Genomic DNA, 21849 nt, shown 5'->3' with positions numbered 1-21849 from the left:
GCAGAGGGGAAACAGTTCGTGGTGGGCAGAAGGTAGCAAAGCAGCAAAGGATGACCACAGCTCTTGCTATCTATATCTTATCCAGACTACTTAGGGCGGTAGCACTCACACTCTTAATCCTAGTGACCTTGATCCTAGCACTGCACCATGAATCAGTCCCAGCATCACATACTCTAGATCCAGCCACCTCTAAAAAGCTCCACCTATGACTGCATGAGGCTTTGGAGGGACATCTAGACACAAGCCATAACCCTAGTGAAAAAAAGAAAAAAGTCTTTGTAAATGTTTCCCTCATTTCCTTTTAAATTCATTTTCAGAGTGTTGCTCTCTGCAGAGGTCATTTCTGTGAGCTGATTACTACATAAAAATATTTTCTTTTATTATTAGTTCAGAATTGGTCTTCAATTAGCTTAGAGTGACCCTATGTTTTTCATAATGTGCAGGGCAAACTTCATCTCTCTTTCCCTACTGGTAGCAGATTTTGTGATGTTATGTTTCTGCCAGTTGACAGTGATAATTGAAATTGATGTTTAATCTAAAGCTCTCAAACAAACTTTTAATCCTCTTGTTCATTTAAGATAGATTAATTTGGGGTTATTTCCACCACAAGATCTTTCTAATGCATTTAGTTTCTAGTAGACTTCATATATAGAAGTTTAGCTTTACTTTATAATTAAATAATAACTTTTCTTAATTAAACTAAATAGAAAGAACTATTGACACAATTAATTTTAAATTATGATTGAATGTTGACCCAAACTAATGAATATAGAGAATGAATGTAACTTGATTTTTTGGGGTGGTAGGTAAGTTATAATAATTCAATTTTTAAAGATATACATAAATAATTAGATATGAGTCAAATAAATAATTTAAAAATATGACCTCAACCATAAAACTCAGTTTCCATGGTTCTTTTCATGAATCTATCTTTTGCAAAATGTGAAACACACCTGTAAATGCACTACAGTGTATCATTGTGGCCAAAATACAGACAGATAATACTGAGCCTGGCAATGTGTTTGTAGGTCAAAAAGAGCCTAAATGGACAGTCCCTTGTTCTAGGTTAGGTAATCCCCTAACCTAAGTTGGATGGTTCATATTGACATTTTATTGATGTTATTTATGTAACTTCACCTTTTAGCCACAGATTTTTATTAATATGCTTATCTTTATAATTGATGATAATAGCCAGTGTTAAGCTATAATATGCATTTTTACACCTGGAAAAAAAGAATCTATACCCTTTTAAAGATTTAATATAGAATAATAGTGTAAAGCACTTTTTATTAGACTGATTTAATAACAAGTTACATAAGGACTATTTAACATGTATTTAGATAAAATCAATTTGTTTTGTTCACTCTTTGTAGAGAGCATGAAGGTTTTGGTGGAACCCAGCAAGTTTTTCAGACAACTTGGCTCAGGCCATTTAGGATGCACCAGAGTAAGGCTGGGTGTAGCTCAGTGGTAGAGCATCATATATTTCACATGTGCAAGTCCCTAGATTTGCTCCCCAAGACCATATTTAAAAAACTGTTCCAGAGTATCACAAGGCTGTCAGGTAAGAAAACCAGCCAGGCTTTGCCTGGGCTGGTGACCATGAAAAAGCCTCCTGTGATTCATCGCATGAGGCTCCCAGCCTTTGCACAACCTGGTCGGTCCTCAGTGTCTCAAGTGCAGGGACAGGAAAGAGCCACAGGTTAGTACAATTAGTAGAAGTTATAAACTGTTCCATTCTTTGAACCTGCTCTTCTACATTAGGGGATTTAGTCTAAGAAAATAATAGAGCACATTCAGAGACCTAGCTCTAAGTTTGTTAATCACCTCACTTTATAGCGTCATCCGTTTGGGAAAAAACCTAAACATCCACTATAAGGGGAATGGTTAAAGAAGTTAAATCTCTATAAAAGCTGCTAAAAATAAATTATACATTGAGGCTTTCCAGCTTACAAAACAGTAACAGGAGAGCTCTTTATGCAAATGACATTGTATAAGGGATTCCAAATATATAAAAAAAAAAACAGGTGAGCTGCTCTTGGTGAGGTGAGGCAGAGGATCTCAATCTCATGCACTTGAAATCTCCCTTACCCTCAGGCTTCCTGTGTCACCTTCATCCCATTGCTGTGGAAGGTCTGAAAGACTCTGTTTGGGAGAATATTTTAAATGAAAATCTATTGACATGGAAAGATGTTCATGGTCTCCTACATTAAAAAGCAGATTTGAAAGCTCAGTATAATTCCAATTTTATAAAAAATTTGCGTTTCAGTTATGCTTGTGTATGTCATAATCTGCAGTGTGTGTGTTTGATAAAGAAAAATGCTTACAAGTTCAGGCATCAGCTTTTAAACCTTTGAATATTGGTGTTTTAATTTTTCTTTTTGGTTATATTGATTTAATTTTAAAATAATTAGCATGTATTATTTTTGTAGTAAGAACATATTGTTTAAACATATATTAATTTCTTTTTAAAAATCACAGCTTTGGAATATATAGTATTTGACAGAATATAAGTAAGTTGCAACTTTTAATAAGACAGTTCACATGGATGGCATTTGATCCCTAATCTAGTTATCTATTGCCTCATAATAGATCCATCCCTAAACTTAACTTTTAAAACAATAACAGTTCAGGGTCCCTCATATGTCCGGGGGTTATCCAGGCATCTATCTGTCCATGTTGCCTCAGGCCTCTTCCGGTGGTCTCTTTGCAGGGGCTAGTTTGATATTGGAGCATAGTGATCTCAGGGCAGTCTGACACCTTTCTCAGTGACTACAGTTTCCAAGAGTGAAAGTGTCAGTGGGCAGAGTAGAAGCTGCTTCACTTCTTATGGTCCAGGCTTCAGTGTCATCTAATGTCACTTCCACAAGTTGGGCAATTGTCATAAGCTCATCAAAATTCAAGGGGACTAGGTATATAATTTGTGGGGGGCTAGTGCAAAATGAAATTGAGGTATCTCTTGTTCAAAACTAAAGATTTTAAGACATGACAGCAGAGTATTAAACCAAGCACATAATCCATCTACATGCAGGGCCCTGTGTGACTACACAAGTTGCAGGCCCAGGAAGCTGGCTATGGGGAGGGGTGTGACCTCATCTCTTACTGGGGAAGTGTCCAGGCCAAACTGTAAGATAGCATGTGAGATGAGAGATGATGCTGCGATCAACATCAGAAAATTATGCCTACCATCATCTGTGACTCCTTGCCAATTAATTTAGTGGCTGAGACTTTTACTTCCCCAACCAGAGTTGGCCATTTACTACAGATACAAAATTGTAGCCTGCCATAACAGAAAAGAGGATGCATCTCACCACCTTTGAAGTGACAGTTGTTGTCTCTAAATACAGTATAGCAAAAATTCTTGTTTTATATCTGTTAGGAACTGAGTTGTGTTCCTCCCCAAATTTATAGGTTGTAGCAGCAACACCCACTGTATTTGGAGATAAGGCCTTTGAGGAGGTGGTAAGTTAAATGAGCTCTTAAGTGTGTGGACTAATCTAACAGGGCTAGTGTCTTTATAAGAAAAGGAAGAGACACGAGGAGTTTGCACACAGAGGAAAGACCACATGGCAAGGTGGGTGTTTGCAAGCCAAACCAAGACCTCAGGAGAGAGAGGCCAAACCTCCTGACACCTTGATCTTGGACTCCCACCTCCAGAATTGTGCAGAAATAAATTTGTTTTAGCAGCTCTAGCAGACTAATTCAATATCTAACACTTACAAACATATACTTTAGTACCCTTTTTAGCATTTTCTTTTCTAATCCATTTAATATTCTAAGTTCTCTGTCAACTTTCTTTTTTTTTTGGTACCGGGGATCGAACTTGGGACCTTGCACTTGCGAGGCAGGTGGCAGAACCACTGAGCTAAATCCCTGGCCTCTCTGTCAACTTTCAAGGAAAGCCAAATCTAATAACAAATTTCATGATAAAATTAAAGTCTCCTCTTTAATAGCAATTCTACAAATAAAGGCTTATTCATTTTTTTCCAGAGTATTGCTTATGTCCACTATAATACTGCAGATCATTTATGCATTTGTTTAAAGTAATATTGTTTTTAATCATTAGGGTCAAGTATCTGCAAAGATGGCCACACACAACTCTTTTCACCCTCTCTGTTTATGTCACTCGTCCTCTCAGTGACTGGAATCTATTTTGTCTCCACTTGAATCTCGGTTGGGCTTGTGATTGGCTTTGACCAACAGAATGCAAGAGAAGTGTACTGTGTGATTCCCAGACTGGATCTTATTGGACAGGTGTTGCAGCTTCTATCTTTGCCTTCTTGAAAGATAGCCATCTTATAGCAAAATCTGCCAGCTTGTACAAAATTTCCTGCAGAGGAGAAAAGGCTTTAGACGTGAGCATGCAAGGATGTTGATTGTTGAGGAGTTCCAGAGGAATGGGTGGGATGCATATAGGAAATAGAGAAATGCCCAAGCAAGCTACACCTGCTGTGCCTGGTTGTGTGTCTGAAAAGGGAACCAGGAATGAAGGACAGTGGTTTCACAACGGTGGGTCCAGTTGGCCTTGGAAGCTTGTTGACTTGTCCTGCACTTGGCACTTAGCAGTGTTGGATCTGCCATTGTTGGCTGACAAAAGGACTGGCAGAGCAATATTCATAATTGCCTCAGTCACTGGCCTTGTATTTCAGGACAGGACACTTTTCTAAGCATTTGCTCTGAAAGTGGCACCCAATTGCCTTGCAGAAGTCCTATTGTGATAGCTTCCTCAAACACTGTATGGATTGAATTGTATCCCCTCAAAATTAGGATGTTGAAATCCTAACCTGTAGGACCTCTGAATATGGCCTTATTTGGAGATAGAGTCATTACAGATGCAATTCGTGAAAATGAAGTCATAGTAGAGTAGTCATACTCCAATGACTGATGTCCTTATAATAAGTAGAAATTTGTGCACAGACAAGGACACACAAAGAACACTGTGTGATGACGAAGGCAGAGAGTCGGTGATGTGGAAGCCAAAGGATGCTAAGATTATCAGCAAACCACCCAAAGCTGGGAGAGAGGCATGAACAGGTTCTTCCTCAGAGCTCTCAGAGGAAACCGCCCCTGCTGATGTCTGACCTTGGACTTCTAGTCTTTACAACTGTGAAACAGTACATTTCTGTTGTTCAAAGCACCCAGTCTAAGGTGTTTGATGTGACAGCCTTAGGAGACTCATTGAAACATCCACCCCCTACTTCCCCTTTCATCTCATCCTGCAAATCTGGGTTAATGATCACAGGGATAAACTGAGGCCCGACGAGGAAACTGTCAGATGGCTTCACATCTTAATCCAGTTATAATTAAAATTCTCTTTTCTTCTAGAAGTTTTATGAAAGGTAATCTATTGGGTATTTCAGGCATAAGGAATAGGAGATAATATTTTATAGGTGAACCCCTTTAACACCTTTGAAATTGTAGCAAATAGGTTGTTTCATGTATCATCTCTGAGAACCTTCTACCTAAGAATGTATCTTCACTTACCCCAGAGTTTGTAAGTTGATACTTAGTTAAATCTTTGTACAAATCCAATTTAACCAAACTGTATTAGGGTTGGCACTTGATTATTCCAGTATAATCATTTGCATGATTTTTTAGTGCCATAATTCTTGAAAACTGATATTAGAATCTTAAAAATGGCATATCCTATCAAGAAATGTGTAGTGCTTTATAATAACAATAATATTGGATATATTAAACCATAATAATGGAAATTACTGTTGCAAAATAGTAATGTAATGGGATGTTCTGAAGCACAAGAAATAGAAAGGCATACTGGGAGAGAGGAATGTGTTTACTCACCACATTTTGGCTGTCTGCACTCTCACGTTAAAAGGCAGGGAAGAGTTTGTGCATCCCTCAGCGTTGCACCACTCCAAGGTTAGTGATTTAGATCAACCTATAGAACTCTGGTTGAAGACAGGGATTTTCAGTCCCGGGAGTCAAAGTAGGTAAAAGTGTTATCATATTTAAAAATATTTGCCTTTTAGTCTGGTTTTTACTCTGCATATATGATAATTAATGTTATAAGGTCTTATAAGATAAATAAATGAAATGATGCTGGCAAAAAAAAAGAGTGGAGGGAAGGGGGAAAAAAAGAATTGATATGTGTTATGTACATGTCCCAGTTCCCTACAAAGAATGTAATCATTATGTGCTACAAACATATACTAAAAAAATTTTTTTTAGAAAGTAAAAAGCAAAAAAAGAAAATATCTTTTGCTCTGTAGAATAGATATGCATTTTGGAAATAAAAATTTAACATTTAAAGAAAACATGTATTTGGTGTAATTTACCCTAAAAATTTTTTATTCTCTTCTAGTTGCTCATAACTTTTGATTGATAGTTTATTTTTAAAATATGGTTGGAAAATATATATAAAGTATATTCCTCTATACTTAACTAAGATAGTTTTTAAGCTGATTAACTTACTCTATCCTTTTTTTTTCTTAAATTCTTTTATTGGTACATTTTAGATATACAATACGTTTACATTTATCATTGGGAGCTTGTACCTGTACATGATGTATCTTGGTTCTTATTTTTTCCACATTACCTGTGTGCCCTTCACCTCTCCACCCTTCCCTATTTACATAGACCTCGTTTCCATTTTTTTTTCTTTTCTCATAATTTTTCCTTTCCATTCTTTCCTTTCCCCATACTCTATCCTTTTAATACTTTGATTTATTAATGCTATTCATCATATACAAACTCATAGAAAACCACAATGAAAATAAATATGTAAAGAACTTAAGAAATTTTTGGCAATGGGAATTGATACAACTAGTGCTTATTTAAATTTTGGATGTGTTCTATACCAATTAGAACATTTTGTGCAATTTTGATTGAATATTTCTTTTGGCAGCTTAATTACCATTAATCCAGGAATATTGTGCTTAAAACTGCCAAGATTAAACAAAGCCAGGGAAGTGCCAGGGCAGTGGAGATGGAAAAAAGAGTGAATTAATTTCCTTGTGTCCAATCAGAAGAATTAATTTCGCCTGGTGTATGTTCCCATGCCTAGTTTCATGAAGAGAGGTTTTTCTTTTCTCCTTTTTTTTTCTTTCCTATGTTTTTGAAATCATTGACTCACAAACTGGTTAACAGACTCTAGTCTTTTCAAGGTGTCTCAGTGTTCTTGAGGTGGTTACCATTATCCTTTTTCTTGGTGGACTACGAGATATTTGAGGCAAGGATGTGAAACCATCTCTCATAGTCTCAGGACATCAGGCAAAACTCATTTTCTTGGAGCAATTATATATAAATTTTATTCCCTTTCTCTTCCACCCAACTCTGAAGTCATACAATGAATGTTTTCATGGCACCAGGAGCCTCTCATTTCAGCCTCATCTGAGGAACTTATCAAACAGACATGCAATAGGAGAGAAAAGAACCTGGGCGAGCTTGTTTTGGTATTTATCCATCCATCCATCTACAGCAGCACAGTTATTTTCACTTTCATGGGGCAGAATATTAATGACTTCAGTTGACATCTTACAGAAGAGCTATTTAAAATTCTGCTGTCACCTTTTGAGACCACAGCCTCAGCTCCTTTGCAATGATTCCCTCCCAACTTGTGCCTGAATGCTGTCAGCTTTCCTTTGTGTGGTAAAATGAACCCCAATGAAAAGTGTTCTGCAGATGGAAAGTAGTGATACTGATAACAACACTTTACTCACAGACCCATATTCATTCTGCAAATAGCATTTTATTTTCCAAACCCAAACCTCTTTGGGACTGTGAGTTATCATTTTTCCTCTTGTGGTTTATTGGGAGGCAACCTTGAATAGTGGTTAAAAGGACAGGATAAGGTAGGCAGACTATTCAGATTTCACCACCACCTCTCTAGTTGTGTAACTAGGATGATTACTCAGTCTGCTTTTCTAAGTGTTAGTTGAGGATACTAACAAAATCACCCTTGTAGCATTATGGAGATGTGATTAAGTGAGTTTTGCAAAGGGAAACACTTAGACTTATGTCAGGTACATGTAAGTAATCTGGTGAGGATTAGCTTTTATTACTCTGTGTGTGTGTGTGTGTGTGTGTGTGTGTGTGTACCCTCAGCCCTATTTTCATTGCTTTCTGAAGGTAATTGGAGTTCCATTGTTCTAACCAACTTTATGTCAAGCCAGCCGAGAGGAGCTTGTAATTTGATTAATTATAAAATATTTCTCTAGCACCCTACTTTTTCTCCTTATTCCATCTTATTTTGGATGTAAACTTATATTTATAAGGGAATTGTGTTACTTTTTTTCTACGGACTGGCTTATACCTTTTTGTTTTGTTTTGTTTTTTGGTACCGGGGATCGAACTTGGGACCTTGCTTTTGCAAGGCAGGTGGCGGAACCACTGAGCTAACTCCCCGGACCTGGCATATACTTTTAAAAGAAATCATAATGTTACTGGCCACTTAGGTTTACATACTCATTTACAAGTTCGTTTGCTTGCCACTGACCAAATCAAAAGAAGCCATTTATTTTGGTAAAAAATAAAAAGGATTTATTCAAATTTTATTTATTTGCCTCAGATCATCTCTCTGAGTACAGATGGGTAAGGGTCTTTTATATAGTAAGGAGCAGAGGAGAGTGGAAACACAGAAAGATAGTGCAGCTCTCCACACTTGCTTTATCACATCCAGCTATCTTCAGCTCATTGTTCCCTTTCTTGTGGGAAGGAAACTGGACTCTTGCCTCTTGTGGACATTCATCTGGGCTGAGGAGAGGTGGGAATAGCTGTTTTTGCCCTAGGCCTGAGGAATTTTGGAAAAGCCACTTGTCTCTAAAGGAAAAAAAAATCTAACATTTAAAGTTCCATTTTGTAGTGCTGGTTACAACTGGATAAGAATAGTAATTTTTCTATAATCTAATATTCAGATATCTGAGAATTCTTTCCTGGACTTTCAGTCTTGATGGAGTTAGAGAGAGAAGAAATTTGTGAGATGATCCTTGCAGGCAGCCGCCTTCTTCAGTCCCTGCCTGTGGCCACCATTCTATCAGGGCACATCTGGGTTCCCTGGAGTGGTGTACAAATTACGGGGAAAGAGGTAGGCAAGGAGCTCCATGATACATGAAAACCAGCTTCTCCTTCTTGGACATCCATTCACAGGGGCAGAAAGCAAGAGGGTCTGTTACCAGATAGAGAGTCCTGTGGGGCTTTTTTCCAGGTTCTTGGTGTCCTGAACAAAGAATTGTTTAAGACATGCAAAAAAAAGGCAGAAAAGAAGTACACTCTGCAGAATAGGAGTGGGCCAGTAAAAAGGCTCACAGTGGCCCTGAGGATAAGAGGAAAGGGCCTTTTGTACTCAAAATTCCTGGGTTATCTGTGTTTTACGTACATGAGGCATTGAGAAAGTCCTATCAAACACTCATTTGGTGTCATGCCGCATATAAACTCTCTTATCAAATAATTTACTTGACTTCTTGTTACATGTAAATGAAGCATCAGGAATGGTGTCTTTGATTGGTTGTGCCCACACGCAAATGAAGGATTGAAAAGAGCATCTTCTGATTGGTCCTGTGAACAGCACCAGATTCAAGTGAAGGATTGAAAATAGCAAGTTTCTGATTGGTTCTGTGTACAGTGATGATGTCACTCTATTGGGATTGTCCCTCCCCCATAGGAGTGTCCCTCATCTTGTTGCCCTGTCTTAGGTCTATTATGATTGCCACCTGACATTTCATTATTTATATATTATTAACATTTGGTATGAAGTGATGTAGGGATTTCAAGTCATTAGGGGGCACTGGAAAACAACCTCCAACTTTAAAATTTAAAAAAGTCTGCTCCCCTGGGAGTACTGTGAAACTCTTTGTTAGTCAGATTTCCACCACTGCGGCAAAATGCCTGAGTTAAATCAACTTAAAGGAAAGTAGATTTATTTTGGCTTATAGTTCCAGAAGTTTCAGTCCATGGTCACTTGGCTGTGTTGTTTTCAGGCTTGTGGTGGGGAAGAGCATCATGATGTGGAGCACAGAGTAGAGCAAGCTGCTCACTAACCAGCAGCCAGAAAGCAGAGAAAGAAAGAGACTGAGGAAGAGGCCAGGGATAAAATGTAATCTTCAAAGGCATTCCTTCTCCCAATGATTCTACTTTTTTCCAATTAGGCAGCACCTCCTAAAGTTTCTATCACTTTGAAATGGTTCATTAGATTATGAATCCATAAATTGATTAATCCAGTTATGAGGCCAGAGTCCCCATGATTCAACTCCCAAAGGCCCCACCTCTGAGCACTGCTGTGTTGGAGACCAAGCTTTCAATGCACAAGCTTCCAGGGGAACATTTAAAACCCAAATTTAAGATCCATAATGAACTCCTTATATGAAGCAGTTTACCAAATCTTCTAATTTCATTTCATTTTATGTTACAGATTGATGTTCTCAAGGCAGATCTGGAAAGTGCAGAATGGAAAGTTTTGGAAAATCTTATTCTGGAAGATGTCCTTGAACAGATTGGACAGCTTGTCTTTGAGATTCATCTCCACTGGCCTGGGTTTGAGGTCAGTGGCAGTGACAGCAGTGTTGTGCGGTTCTGGTACAGTCTCCTCAAAGAGCTAGAACAGAAGGATTTCAGGCTTTTTCACAGTTACAAAGATTTATCTAAACCTCAGCTATTCCTGAAGAAAGATATTTTCAACGCTAGTAGCTGTTACACTTTGAGTTGGGTGAATACAAGGTGGAAATAGGACATAGGACTTCATCAAAAACACAAGGAAATATTTTGCAGAATTGAACATGTCCCCCATTCTGTTCATGTGTTTACATGTCCAGCCTCTCACCAGCCTATTGTTATGGACTCAAGACATGGATTTTGATTGTTTCTGTAGATGTGTACCCTGGCACTGGACATGTGATGGGGCAGTTAATACTTGTTAAAGGGATGAACTTGTCACTCCCATCTGCCTAAGCTCAGCCTCTTTGTCTTTTTGCCTTTGACAGGAATGGGGATGTTTGTCTTTCTTCAACCGCGTTGAGAAGCTAAATCCTCAGATCATTCCAGATTTCCCTCAAATTAATTATGTATCTAGAGTCCACAAATTTAAAAACATTAAAATTACATAGATTTTCCATTTTTACTAAGTTGATATTCTTAAGTTCATTGTCCATGTTTTCAAATTGGATCTTTCATCTGACTTCAGTCATCCCTTTCAAGGTTTTGCTTGTCTACCTAGTCAATGACATTCTTTACAACCTTGTGGATATCAAAATTCCTTCTCAGCCTTTGCTGAGGCCATGCTATGGCTTTATAAGAATGACTGATTCTGATTTCTGGGAATTCAGACACACCAAATTCTGAGCCTGAGTTTTTTAAAAAATAAGGCTATCCACAGCTTCAATTCAACATTCTTTTTATATTCAGCCTTAATTCTCCTTTTTTACTTAAGAACCTGTCTCCTGCCTCTTCTGTTTTCAAAAATGATTTCCCTGCCAGACTTGCTTATGTTGCCACATCTTTTTTTTTTAATATACTATCTCAAACTTTAAGTACATTTCTCTTTACTGACAGCCGACATCATGTATAAGACTGTGGCCTGAAAATCAAAGTCTCTTGCCCAGTATTTCAGTGGTTCCAATCCTTTTTGGGTATTTTTTAACAACTAAGCAGAATATGTAGGTTCTCAATGGTTCAAATAATTTTTTCTTTTCTTTTTGCAGTACTGGGGATTGAACTCAGGACCTTGTGCTTGCCAGGCAGGTGTGGCACCACTGAGCTACATCCCTGGCCAGGTTCAAATGATTTATGTCATTCCTATTTACAGGAATAGGTTCCCTGACTGCTTTTCCAAAAAATTCTATTCTGAGTAAATTAATTAAATAGTATAAAATAAGACAAATTAATTAAGTATATTTCTGGCATTTTTGCATCCTAAAAGTGTGAAAACTATGTATGTTGTTCAAACAATTTTGGACGAAATAGAATACTGGGCACACTTTATCCCATCTTCCAGTCTTTTTTTTGTTGTTGTTGTTTTTAACTTGCTGCTACCCTTAGACATTCCCTGTGTTGGCTTTTTGTTTCCTGCAATGGTTTAAAAAAACTGTTCTTCAAGTAAGAAACTAATATATATTAGAATAGGATGATCTCATTAACTCAAGTTCAAAAGAGAACAGAATTTCTGAATTAGTTATGAATTTTTTTAAATATGAGATTTTGATTTTGAAATTCATAAAGCACAAACAAAAGTTATTGGGTCGAGAGGACCAGCTTGAATAAGTGTGATTTGAAACAGCAGTTCAGTCCCTTCAATGTATATAAGGTAGTGGTGGTGAGCCTAGGGCCTGTGTGCTGCAGCAGGCATGCACAGCCCTCTCTGTTGGCACACGAGCCAAGTCACCCAGCATTGCCCCAGCAGCCAAGCATTCAGGTTTGATTGTAGTGTCGGCACTTTATGATAAATAAGTGGGGTTTTGGTTGCAGTTTGGGCACTTGATCTTCAAAAGGTTCACCATCACTGACAGGCATTTTAAATGTGCAGAAGCATCCATGAAAGCTCTAAAATGGTTTATACTGTCAGTTTGTATGATGTCATCTTCAAATCAAAGCTAACTTTAGTCCAGTTCTGTTTGGATTATTTCACAGATTTTTTTCATAAAAATTTTACACCCTGAAATGTATATAGTAAGTATTGTTTGGTTTTTGGGGTTTTTTTTTTTGAGACAAGGTCTCACTTTGTGTTCAGGCTGGCCCTGAACTCACTTTGTAGCCCAGGCTGGCCTCAAACTCGTGGGGATCCTCCTGACTCTGCCTCCCGAGTTCTGGGATTACAGGTGTACACCACCACGCCCGGCTACAGTAAATATTCACTAAGGTATGGAGTGTATTAGTCTTAGGTGTCTAATCTGATCAACTTTTAGATGTGTCTATACTTGTATCAAGATTTTTAATTCACAGAATGGAAGATTTATGGCATTATTGGAAGCTTCTATGTATAAAGCAAGTTAACTAACCCAGAATGGTGGTACAGAACATTAACTTCATCACACTATGTATATCTGAAGCAAGAATGGATGTACTGTTCAAAAGAATAGATCACAAACACACCCACCCATACCCACCTACTAGGCAGCCTGTTCAGTAGTTAACCATTTTTATGTATGCTTATTCTCTTCATGGGCAGTTTGAAATTTATGATGATAAACTAATGGTTGCTAGGGTTTCCCTGCCTCTAGAATTGATTATGTTTACCATGGGAGTTTCTTAACCTTAGTACTGTTGCCAGTTGGGACTAGACAAGTCTTTGACAGGGGTGGGAGGGTATTGTTAGATGTGTATTGTGAGATATTTAGCAGCATCACTGACCTCTACCCACTAGATGACAGGAGCAACAACCCCCCCCCCCAAGTTGTGACAACCAGATGCCTACAGACAGTGCCAAATGTCCACTGGAAGGCAAACTATGCACTGTGGAGAAGTAGTGATGTGGGGCATAAGAAGCGGGTCAGGCTACTGTAGCACTAATGATTGCTGGTAAAGAACAGGCAAATACAAGATCCTCTGTGGAGGAATAGACAAAGCAATAACCATCATCCCCAGAACCACCTCAAAATGAGCACAAATGGAATACAACAAAAACAAGATTTACTATTTATTATATGCCAGGCACTTTGCATAGATTATTCCTAATTCAATAATCCATCAGAAGTGTAATGTTTCCAATTGTACAGGTAGAGAAAGTCTAAGTAGTTACACAGTTTATTCAGAATATCCAACTAGGAGCTGGTGGAATAGGAATCTGTGCTTCAATCTGTCAGATCCCACAAGGACTGTGTTGGGTCCCCTAACAACACACAGCCCCATAACCATTACCAAGCACAATATGCTTCATCGGGAGGTCACTTTATTTATTTTCTTATTAGTAAAAGGGGAAAAAAAACTACCTTGGGAAAAATGAACAGACTGAAGGTCCATTAATATTTACATCAAATTGGATAAAGAAGATGTGGGTTTTTTTATACAATGGAGTATTATTTAGCCATAAAGAATGAGAAACTAGAGACATTTATAGCTAAATGGATGCACATTGAGGACATACTCTTCAGTGAAATAAATAGGACACACATGTGTAAATACTGAAGTTTCTCTAGTGTGAGAAACTGAAAGTGTAATAAGAATTAAAATAATTACAATGAATAATTGATAATTTGAAATAGAAAGAAAAGGTCCAAAGGGGTAGGGGAAGTGGGAGGGGAAGGGGAAAGGTAAGAAGGGAAAGGAAAAATTATGAGAAAAGGAAAAAATGGAAACAAAGTCTATGTAAATAGGGAAAGGTGGAGAGGGGGAAGGGCGCACAGGTAATGGGGAAAAAAATAAGAGCCAAGATACATCATGTACAGGTACAAGCACCCAATGATAAATGTAAACATGTTGTATACCTAAAATGTACCAATAAAAAATTTATGCAAAAAAAAATTTACATCAAGGTAGAACAAAAGTAAATTCATGAATATATAGTGTTGAGCCCAAATCTGTTGTTCATGTAAGCATTTTTGCTTTGGTTATATGATCTTTTAGAAAATACTGTCCAAGATTTGAGTTTCCTTTTTTTTATTTTGTTTAAATTCTTTTATTGGTACATTTTTAGGTATACATTACGTTTACATTTATCATTGGGTGCTTGTACCTGTACATGATGTATCTTGGTTCTTATTTTTTCCCCATTCCCTGTCCTCCCTTCACCTCCTTTACCCTTCCCTATTTACAAAGACTTGGTTACCCTTTTTCCTTTTCCTATAATTTTTCCTTTCCCCTTTCCCTCCCATTTCTGCTACCCCTTTGGACCTTTTCTTCCTATTTCAAATTATCAATTATTCATTTTAATCATTTTAGTCCTTATTTACACTTTCAGTTTCTCATAGCAGAGAAACTATTCGGTATTTACACATGTGGGTCCTATTTATTTCACTTGAGTATGGCCTCAATATGCATCCATTTAGCTATAAATATCTTTAGTTTGTCATTCTTTATGGCTGAGTAGTACTCCATTTTATATAAAAACCACATCTTCGTTATCTAGGTTCCAGTTGATGGGCACTTGGGTTGTTTCCAAGCTTTAGCTATTACAAACTGCTGCTGTAAACATGGGTGCACATATATCGTGGTGGTATGATTCTTTTAAGTCTTTTGAGAAGATACACAGTAGGGGAATACCTGGGTCAAATGGGACCTCTAGCCCTAGTTCTTTGAGTTATCTCCATACTGATTTCCACAGTAGTTGCACCAGTCTGCACTCCCACCAATAAGGGAGAAGGGTTCCTTTCTGCTCACACCCCCACTAACATTAGTTATTGGTTGATTTCTTGATAGCAGATATTCTTTCTGGGGTGAGGTGGAATCTCAGTGTTGTTTTCATCTGCATCTCTCGAATGACAAGTGAGGTGAACATTTTTTCATATTTTTATTTGCTGCTTTTACTTCTTTGAGAAATGTCTGTTAATTTCAGATGCCCATTTATGAATTGGGTCTTTAAATTTGGGGGGTCTGATTTTTTTCAGTTCTTTGTATATTCCAGATACTAGTCCTTTGTCTGAGGTATAGCTGCTAAAATTTTTTTCCCACATTGTAGGTTGTCTCTTAGCTGTGTTGGTAGTTTCTCTTGCAGTGCAGAAGCTTTTTAATAAGATGAGATCCCAGTTGTTAATTCTTTGTGCTAGTTCCCATGCTACTGAGGTTTTGTTCATAAAGTCTTTTCGTATGCCAGTGTCTTCAAGAGTTCTACCTAACTTCTCTTCGAGCAAGTCTAGTGTTTCTGTTTTAATATTTAGATCTTTTATCCACTTCGATCTTAGTTTAGTGGATAGTGATAGATATGGGTCTAGTTTTACTCTTTGGCAGGTTGAAATCCAGTTTTTCCAACACCATTTATTAAATAGGCTATCTTTCCTCCAATGAGGGTGGTTGGCTGCTTTGTCAAAGATGAGGTGGCTTAGTATGTCTGGAGTTGTTTCTGCATCTTTTAATGTATTCCACTGATCCTCAGGTCTGTTTCTTTGGCAGTACCATGCTGTTTTTTTTAAATCATAGTAGCTTTGTAGTATAGTTTCAAGTTGGAGATTGTGATATCCCCTGCCATGTCTCTGTTGCCTAGAATTGCTCTTGCTATTCTAGATCTCTTCTGGTTCCAAATGAAGTTTTGGATTGTTTTCTCTAGTTCTGTGAAGTATATTGTTGGAATTTCAATTGGCATTGCATTAAATCTGTATAGTAGTTTTGGAAGTATGGCCATTTTCACTATATTGGTTCTTCCTACCCAGGAACAAGGGATGTCTTTCCATTTTCTTATATCCTCTTCGATCTCTTTTTTCAGAGTGCTGTAGTTTTCAATGTAGAGGTCTTTTGCTTCCTTTGTTAGACTGATTCCTAGATATTTCATTTTTTGGGATGGTGTTGTAAAAGGAATTGTTACCCTAATTTCTCTTTCAATGAGTCTGTTATTTGTGTATAACAAGGCTGTTGTTTTTTGAGTGTTTATCATGTATCCAGCTACTCTACTGAATCTGTCAAATAAGTCTAGAAGTCTTTGGCAGAGTTTTTTGGGTCTTCTATGTAAACTATCATATCGTCAGCAAATAATGACAATTTAACTTCTTCCTTTCCTATCTTTATTCCTTTTATTTCTTGCTCTTTTCTAATTGCCATAGCTAATGTTTCCAGAACTATGTTGAACAGGAGTGGTGATAGTGGGTATCCTTGTCTTGTTCCTGATTTTAGTGTGAAAGTTTTTAGGTTTTTTTTGTCTGTAGCGTTTTTATTGTGAATAAATGCTTTTTCTGCATCTATTGAGATGATCATATGGTTTTTGTCCTTGGCTCTGTTAATATAGTGTATTACCTTTATTGATTTATGGATGTTGAACCATCCTTGCATCCCTGGGATAAATCTGACTTGGTCAGGGTGTATGATCTTCTTCATGAGCCTCTGTATTCTGTTTGCCAGTATCTTGTTGAGGATTTTTGCATCTATGTTCATTAGGGAGATTGGCCTGTAGTTCTGATTTTGGATTGGGTCTTTCCCTGGTTTTGGAATCAAAGTAACACTTGCTTCCAGGAATCAATTTGGAAGCCTTGCTTCCCTTTCAATTTCCTTGATGAGTTTAAAGAGTAATGGTGATAGTTCTTCTTTAAATGTCTTGTAGAATTCAGCAGTGAAGCCATCAGGACCTGGGCTTTTCTTTGTTGGTAAATTTTTTATTACATTTTCAATTTCACTCATTGTAATTGTGGTGTTTAGAATTTCTATATCTTCTTCATTTAACTTTGGCAATTGGTATGTTTCTAGGAATCTGTCTGTTTCTTCTGTGTTTTCCATTTTATTAGAGTACAGGTCCTCAAAGTGGGTATTGATGAACCTCTGGATTTCTGCTGGATCTGTTGTGACTTCACCTTTTTTGTTCTTAATTGCATGGATTTGAGCCTTTCCTTTCCTTTTTTTGATAAGGTTGGCTAAAGGTTTATCAATTTTATTCTTTCGAAAAACCAACTCTTTGATTCATTGATTTTTTTTTGTATCATTCTCTTAGTCTCCATTGCATTGATTTCTGCTCTGATCTTTATAATTTCCTCTCTTGTATAAGCTTTGGATTTGTTATGCTCTTCTTTTTCTAGGAGCTTGAGGTTCTGCATTAGGTTATTTAACTGAGTTCTCTCTGTTTCCTAATATGGGTATTCACTGCTATGAATTTCCACATAGAACTGCTTTCATTGTGTCCTATAGATTCCTGTATGTTGTACTGGAACTGTCATTTACTTGTAGAAACTGTCTTATTTCTTCTTCAATTTCCTCTGTGACTCATTGGTTGTTCAGGAGGGCGTTATTCAATTTCCATGTGTTTGTGGGAGTTTTGTGGTTTTTTTATGTTATTAATCTCCAATTTTATTGTACTGTGGCCTGATAATATACAGGGGGTAACTTCAGTTCTTTTACATTTACTTAGACATGTCCTATGAACTAGCATGTGGTCTATTTTGGAGAATGACCCATGTGCAGCTGAAAACAATGTGTATTCTGATTTTGTGGGGTGGAACACTCCGTAAACATCTGTGAAGTCCATTTGTTCAGTAGCTTGGTTCAGTTCTATAATTTTGTTGTTAATTTTTTGCCTAGATGATCTGTCTATTTAGTGGGGTATTGAGGTCCCCCACTACAATTGTATTAGTCCTTATTTGGTTTTTCATGTCCATTAATATTTGTTTTGTACAGTTGGGGGCCTTCTTATTTGGTACCTATATATTTATGATTGTCATGTCTTCCTCTTGGATTGTTCCCTTCACAAGGATGTAGTGACCATCTTTGTTTCTTTTAATTAGTTTTGGTTTGAAATCTACTTTGTCTGCAAATAAGATTGCTACCCCTGCTTTTTTCTGGGTTCCTGTTGCGTGGAGAACTGTTTTCCATCCTTTTACTTTCAGTCTATGAGTTTCTTTTTGAGTTAGGTGTGTTTCTTGTATACAGCATATTGTTGGATTTTGCTTGTTAATCCATTCTGGCAGTCTGTTTCTTTTGATTGGTGAATTGAGGCCATTGACATTGATGGTTATAATTGATAGATATTGACTCATCCTTGTGATGGTGCTTTACTGTTGTTGGGTCTTTTATTTTTTATTTTTCCCCCTTTCCCTTTGGTTTCTTGTCTTGCCTGGTGGCTTCATTCTGTTGGGCCTCATGGAGTTATGACTTTCATTGTCTTTTTCTAGCATATTGTTTAGAATTGTTTGGAGTGCTGGTTTGGTGTTCATGAAATTTCTCAGGTGTTCTTTGTCATGGAAGTATCTAATTTTCCCATTGATTTTGAAAGATAATTTTGCAGGATACAACAGTTTTGGTTGGAAGTTATTTTCTTTTAGGGCTTGAAATACTTCACTCCAGGATCCCCTTGACTTGAGCATTTGTGTTGAGAAGTCTGCTGTTATTCTCATGGGCTTTCCTTTGTAGGTGATTTGTTTCTTTTCTCTAACTGCTTGTAGGATTTTGTTCTGTTGGGTTTCTGGGATCTTGACTATTATATGTCTAGGAGTAGTTTTTTTTTGATCATGGCTAGTTGGAGTTCTGTATGTCTCACTAATCTGTATGTCCAATTCTCTACTTCTGTCTGGGAAGTTTTCTACTATTACTTCTGTGAACAGTTTTTTAATGTCAATCTTACTTTCTCCTTCTTTTTTGTGGACTCTATCAGTTTTATGTTATTCTTCTTTGCATCATCTAGCAGCTGCTGGATTGATTTCTCATGGTCCCTTACTATTTTTAAGAAGTCTCTGTTTTCATGGTCATTAACTGCAATCCTGTCTTCTATATCTGATATTCTGTCTTCACATTCCCTTAATCTGCTGTGAATACTTTCAATGGAGTTTTTAATCTCCTGGATATGTCTATGAATGTTTCATGGATTTCATTTCTTTCTTATGTTGGGCGATCATGGTTTCTATTTCTTTCTTATGCTGGGCATTCATGGCTTCCAGCATGGTTCTGAGCTCATCTATTTTTTTATCTGTTTCTGTTCTAGAGCCTCTAATCATGTCTTTCACTCTGCTCACCATCTCTGTAGTTATCTGGGTAATTATTTCTGTTTTGAATTTTTCTAGAGCCTCATTCATCTGTTTTATTACTTCCTGTGCTATCAGTTCAAGGTGTCCAGGTGGTTGATTATCAGACTTTTCCACCTTGTTTCCCCCAGAATTTGATTTTGGTGGGGTGGAAGTCTGAGTTTGTGCCTTGCTTAAATATCTTCTCATTTTTGTTTTTGGTACTGTCCTTGGTTTAATTCCTGGGTTGATACTTCGAAATTGCTTATTGTAAGTATCTTTGTTGCTTGTATTTAGAACACTTATGGAATAATTGCTTCTCAGAGGTGTCTTCCAGATATAGCTGGTATCAGTCACAACACCAAGTACGATGGTCTGGTGTGCTTTTCTTTTTTGCAGAGAGTCTCTTCTCTTTTCCAGTGGGCTTCAGTTTTCATTGAGGAGCCTGAGAGAGGCCCTCTTTCTGTTGTTCAGTTCTGCTCTATCTTCTGGAGCTCAGGACAATGGCCTTTATGGCCCCCTGTGCCTCTGTAGTGTAGAACCAGGTAGCAGCACAGCCAGGAGACGAGAGGCACGGGGGTGGGTAGGCTCTGGCAGGTACCCTCCTGGGCAAGCTGGTGGTTGGCTGATGGGATGGAGTGGGGCTCCCAGTGGCCTGCCAAGGTCTTCACTGTCTGCCGGCTGGTCACTGGTGGGTGGGGCTGATTCAATCTTTTTTAAACTGCCTAAATTTAACGACTATATTTTTTGGAATAATTTTATATCTCTGTCCTTAAAAATTAAATCACTCAGGGTTAATGTCATCACATTTTATGCTAGTCCTCAAAGTGTAAAAACTAATGCTATCTAAAACCGGCAGCTTCATATTCTCATATACAACTCTGTAACATTTTCTTAATGGTTTAATTCTGTATTATAAGATGGAAATAAGGGGTTATTTTGGGGAGGGGGTCCAGCTTCTAACCTAGATTATTTCAGTAGAGAAGCCCAATGTACACAGGATTGATATCAAAATAATATATACCAGTAGAAGAGATCTGTTGTGTAACATGATGATTATAGTTAATAACAATGAACTGTGAACTTGAAATTTGATGAAAGTAGATTTTAAATGCTCTCACCCCCTAAAAATGCTAAGTATGTGAAGTAATGAATGTTAGCTTGATTTACATATACACTGAGATAACCTTGTTGTGATAAGAATTTATGTTTTACTTGTTAATTTAAAAAAGAATATCCCAGGAAATACTTTGGACATATTTATACAAAACAAAACAAACCCACAGAAACCATCTTCCTGTACAGTAAGTCCCTAACTTATGAACATTGGAGTGGCAAACTTTCACAGCTACAAACAGACCTCGCATTACAAACCTTCGTAAATGCAAGCAAGTCATGGAAGTAACTCACTTGCTGCTGGACATTGTCACAGTTGTGCTGCTGTGTGCTTATTGTATAGTGTGATAGTGTACAGTAGTCCAGTACTCCATCAGAGCCAGGATGTTTGGAAGCAAGAGGGGAAGCAAGAGGAAAAGCAGTGGTGATGTGGAGGAAATTGCTAGGAAGCGCAAAGCAACATACATTGTATATTTGTGTCAGAGGTGTGTACTTTGTTGTACTTTGTTGTACTTACACACAAATCCAACTTACAAATGTTCTCCTGGAATGGAACTTATTTGTAAGTTGGGGACTTACTGTAGAGGTATCGTGTTGCTAAGTGTGTGTGGTCCTGAGTGACCCAGTGGGTCTTCTCCCACTGTAACCCCTCCCGTAGGATGCCTAGACCTTCCTGCCAGAACAATTAGAGGTTAATGCAGAGCTGATTAACAGGGCTATTAAAGGTTAGTACCCAGTACTACAGATGGCCTCCAGGCCCCTGATGCAGCACTGGGGCAGCTTCTATTCTAATTGCTTTGTCATCTGCCCCACTTATCATCACATGGTGGGGCATATCAACATCCATTCCTGGGTGGACATGTATAAGAAAAAAAAGTCCAAGTGAGTTCTATAAAGTGTATGAGAAATCGTAATTAGCAATAAAAATAAGCTGATTATGACAATATTACTCAACGATTGATGTCAGATCAAACATCATTTGCTCAGGGAAAACTGCCCTCACTTCAGCTTCAGCTGTTCATCTTCATGGTCTGTTTTCCTTATTCTCACTCTCCCTGTATCTTAATATATCTGCTTGTATAATGTCTTTTTTAGAAGACTGTAAGCTCTGTGTTAAGGCAGCCCCAGTGCCTACCATGGAACCTGGTATGTAAAGGTACTCAATAAGTATTTGTTGAAGATAAGCTTTAAAAGCTTTTGTACATTAGAATTTTTCTACAAA

General features: G+C 37.6%; 1 protein-coding gene across 8 annotated transcripts in view; it reads left to right on the top strand.

Moving 5' to 3' along the window:
* Mettl24 (methyltransferase like 24) overlaps positions 1-21849 on the top strand; it is a 131981-nt gene that overhangs the window by 87302 nt on the left and 22830 nt on the right. For 4 of the 8 annotated variants that reach the window (XM_004873977.3, XM_087208687.1, XM_087208686.1 and 1 more), the window contains one exon: positions 10367-11936. In XM_004873977.3, coding sequence (XP_004874034.1) covers positions 10367-10681 — 315 coding nt within the window. In that variant the 3' untranslated portion in view covers positions 10682-11936. Of the gene's footprint in view, positions 1-10366; positions 11937-21849 lie in introns of those variants that run through there. The other 4 variants (XM_004873978.3, XM_087208683.1, XM_087208682.1 and 1 more) reach the window with 2 other exon arrangements.

This window comes from Heterocephalus glaber, unplaced genomic scaffold (assembly GCF_053883595.1).
Source record: "Heterocephalus glaber isolate CG9 unplaced genomic scaffold, H.glaber_assembly_v1.0 deba00000942, whole genome shotgun sequence".
NCBI classification, from domain to species: Eukaryota; Metazoa; Chordata; class Mammalia; order Rodentia; family Bathyergidae; genus Heterocephalus; species Heterocephalus glaber.
The sequence above is the reverse complement of the archived record's forward strand: the minus strand, read 5'-3'. Positions and strand labels throughout refer to the sequence as shown.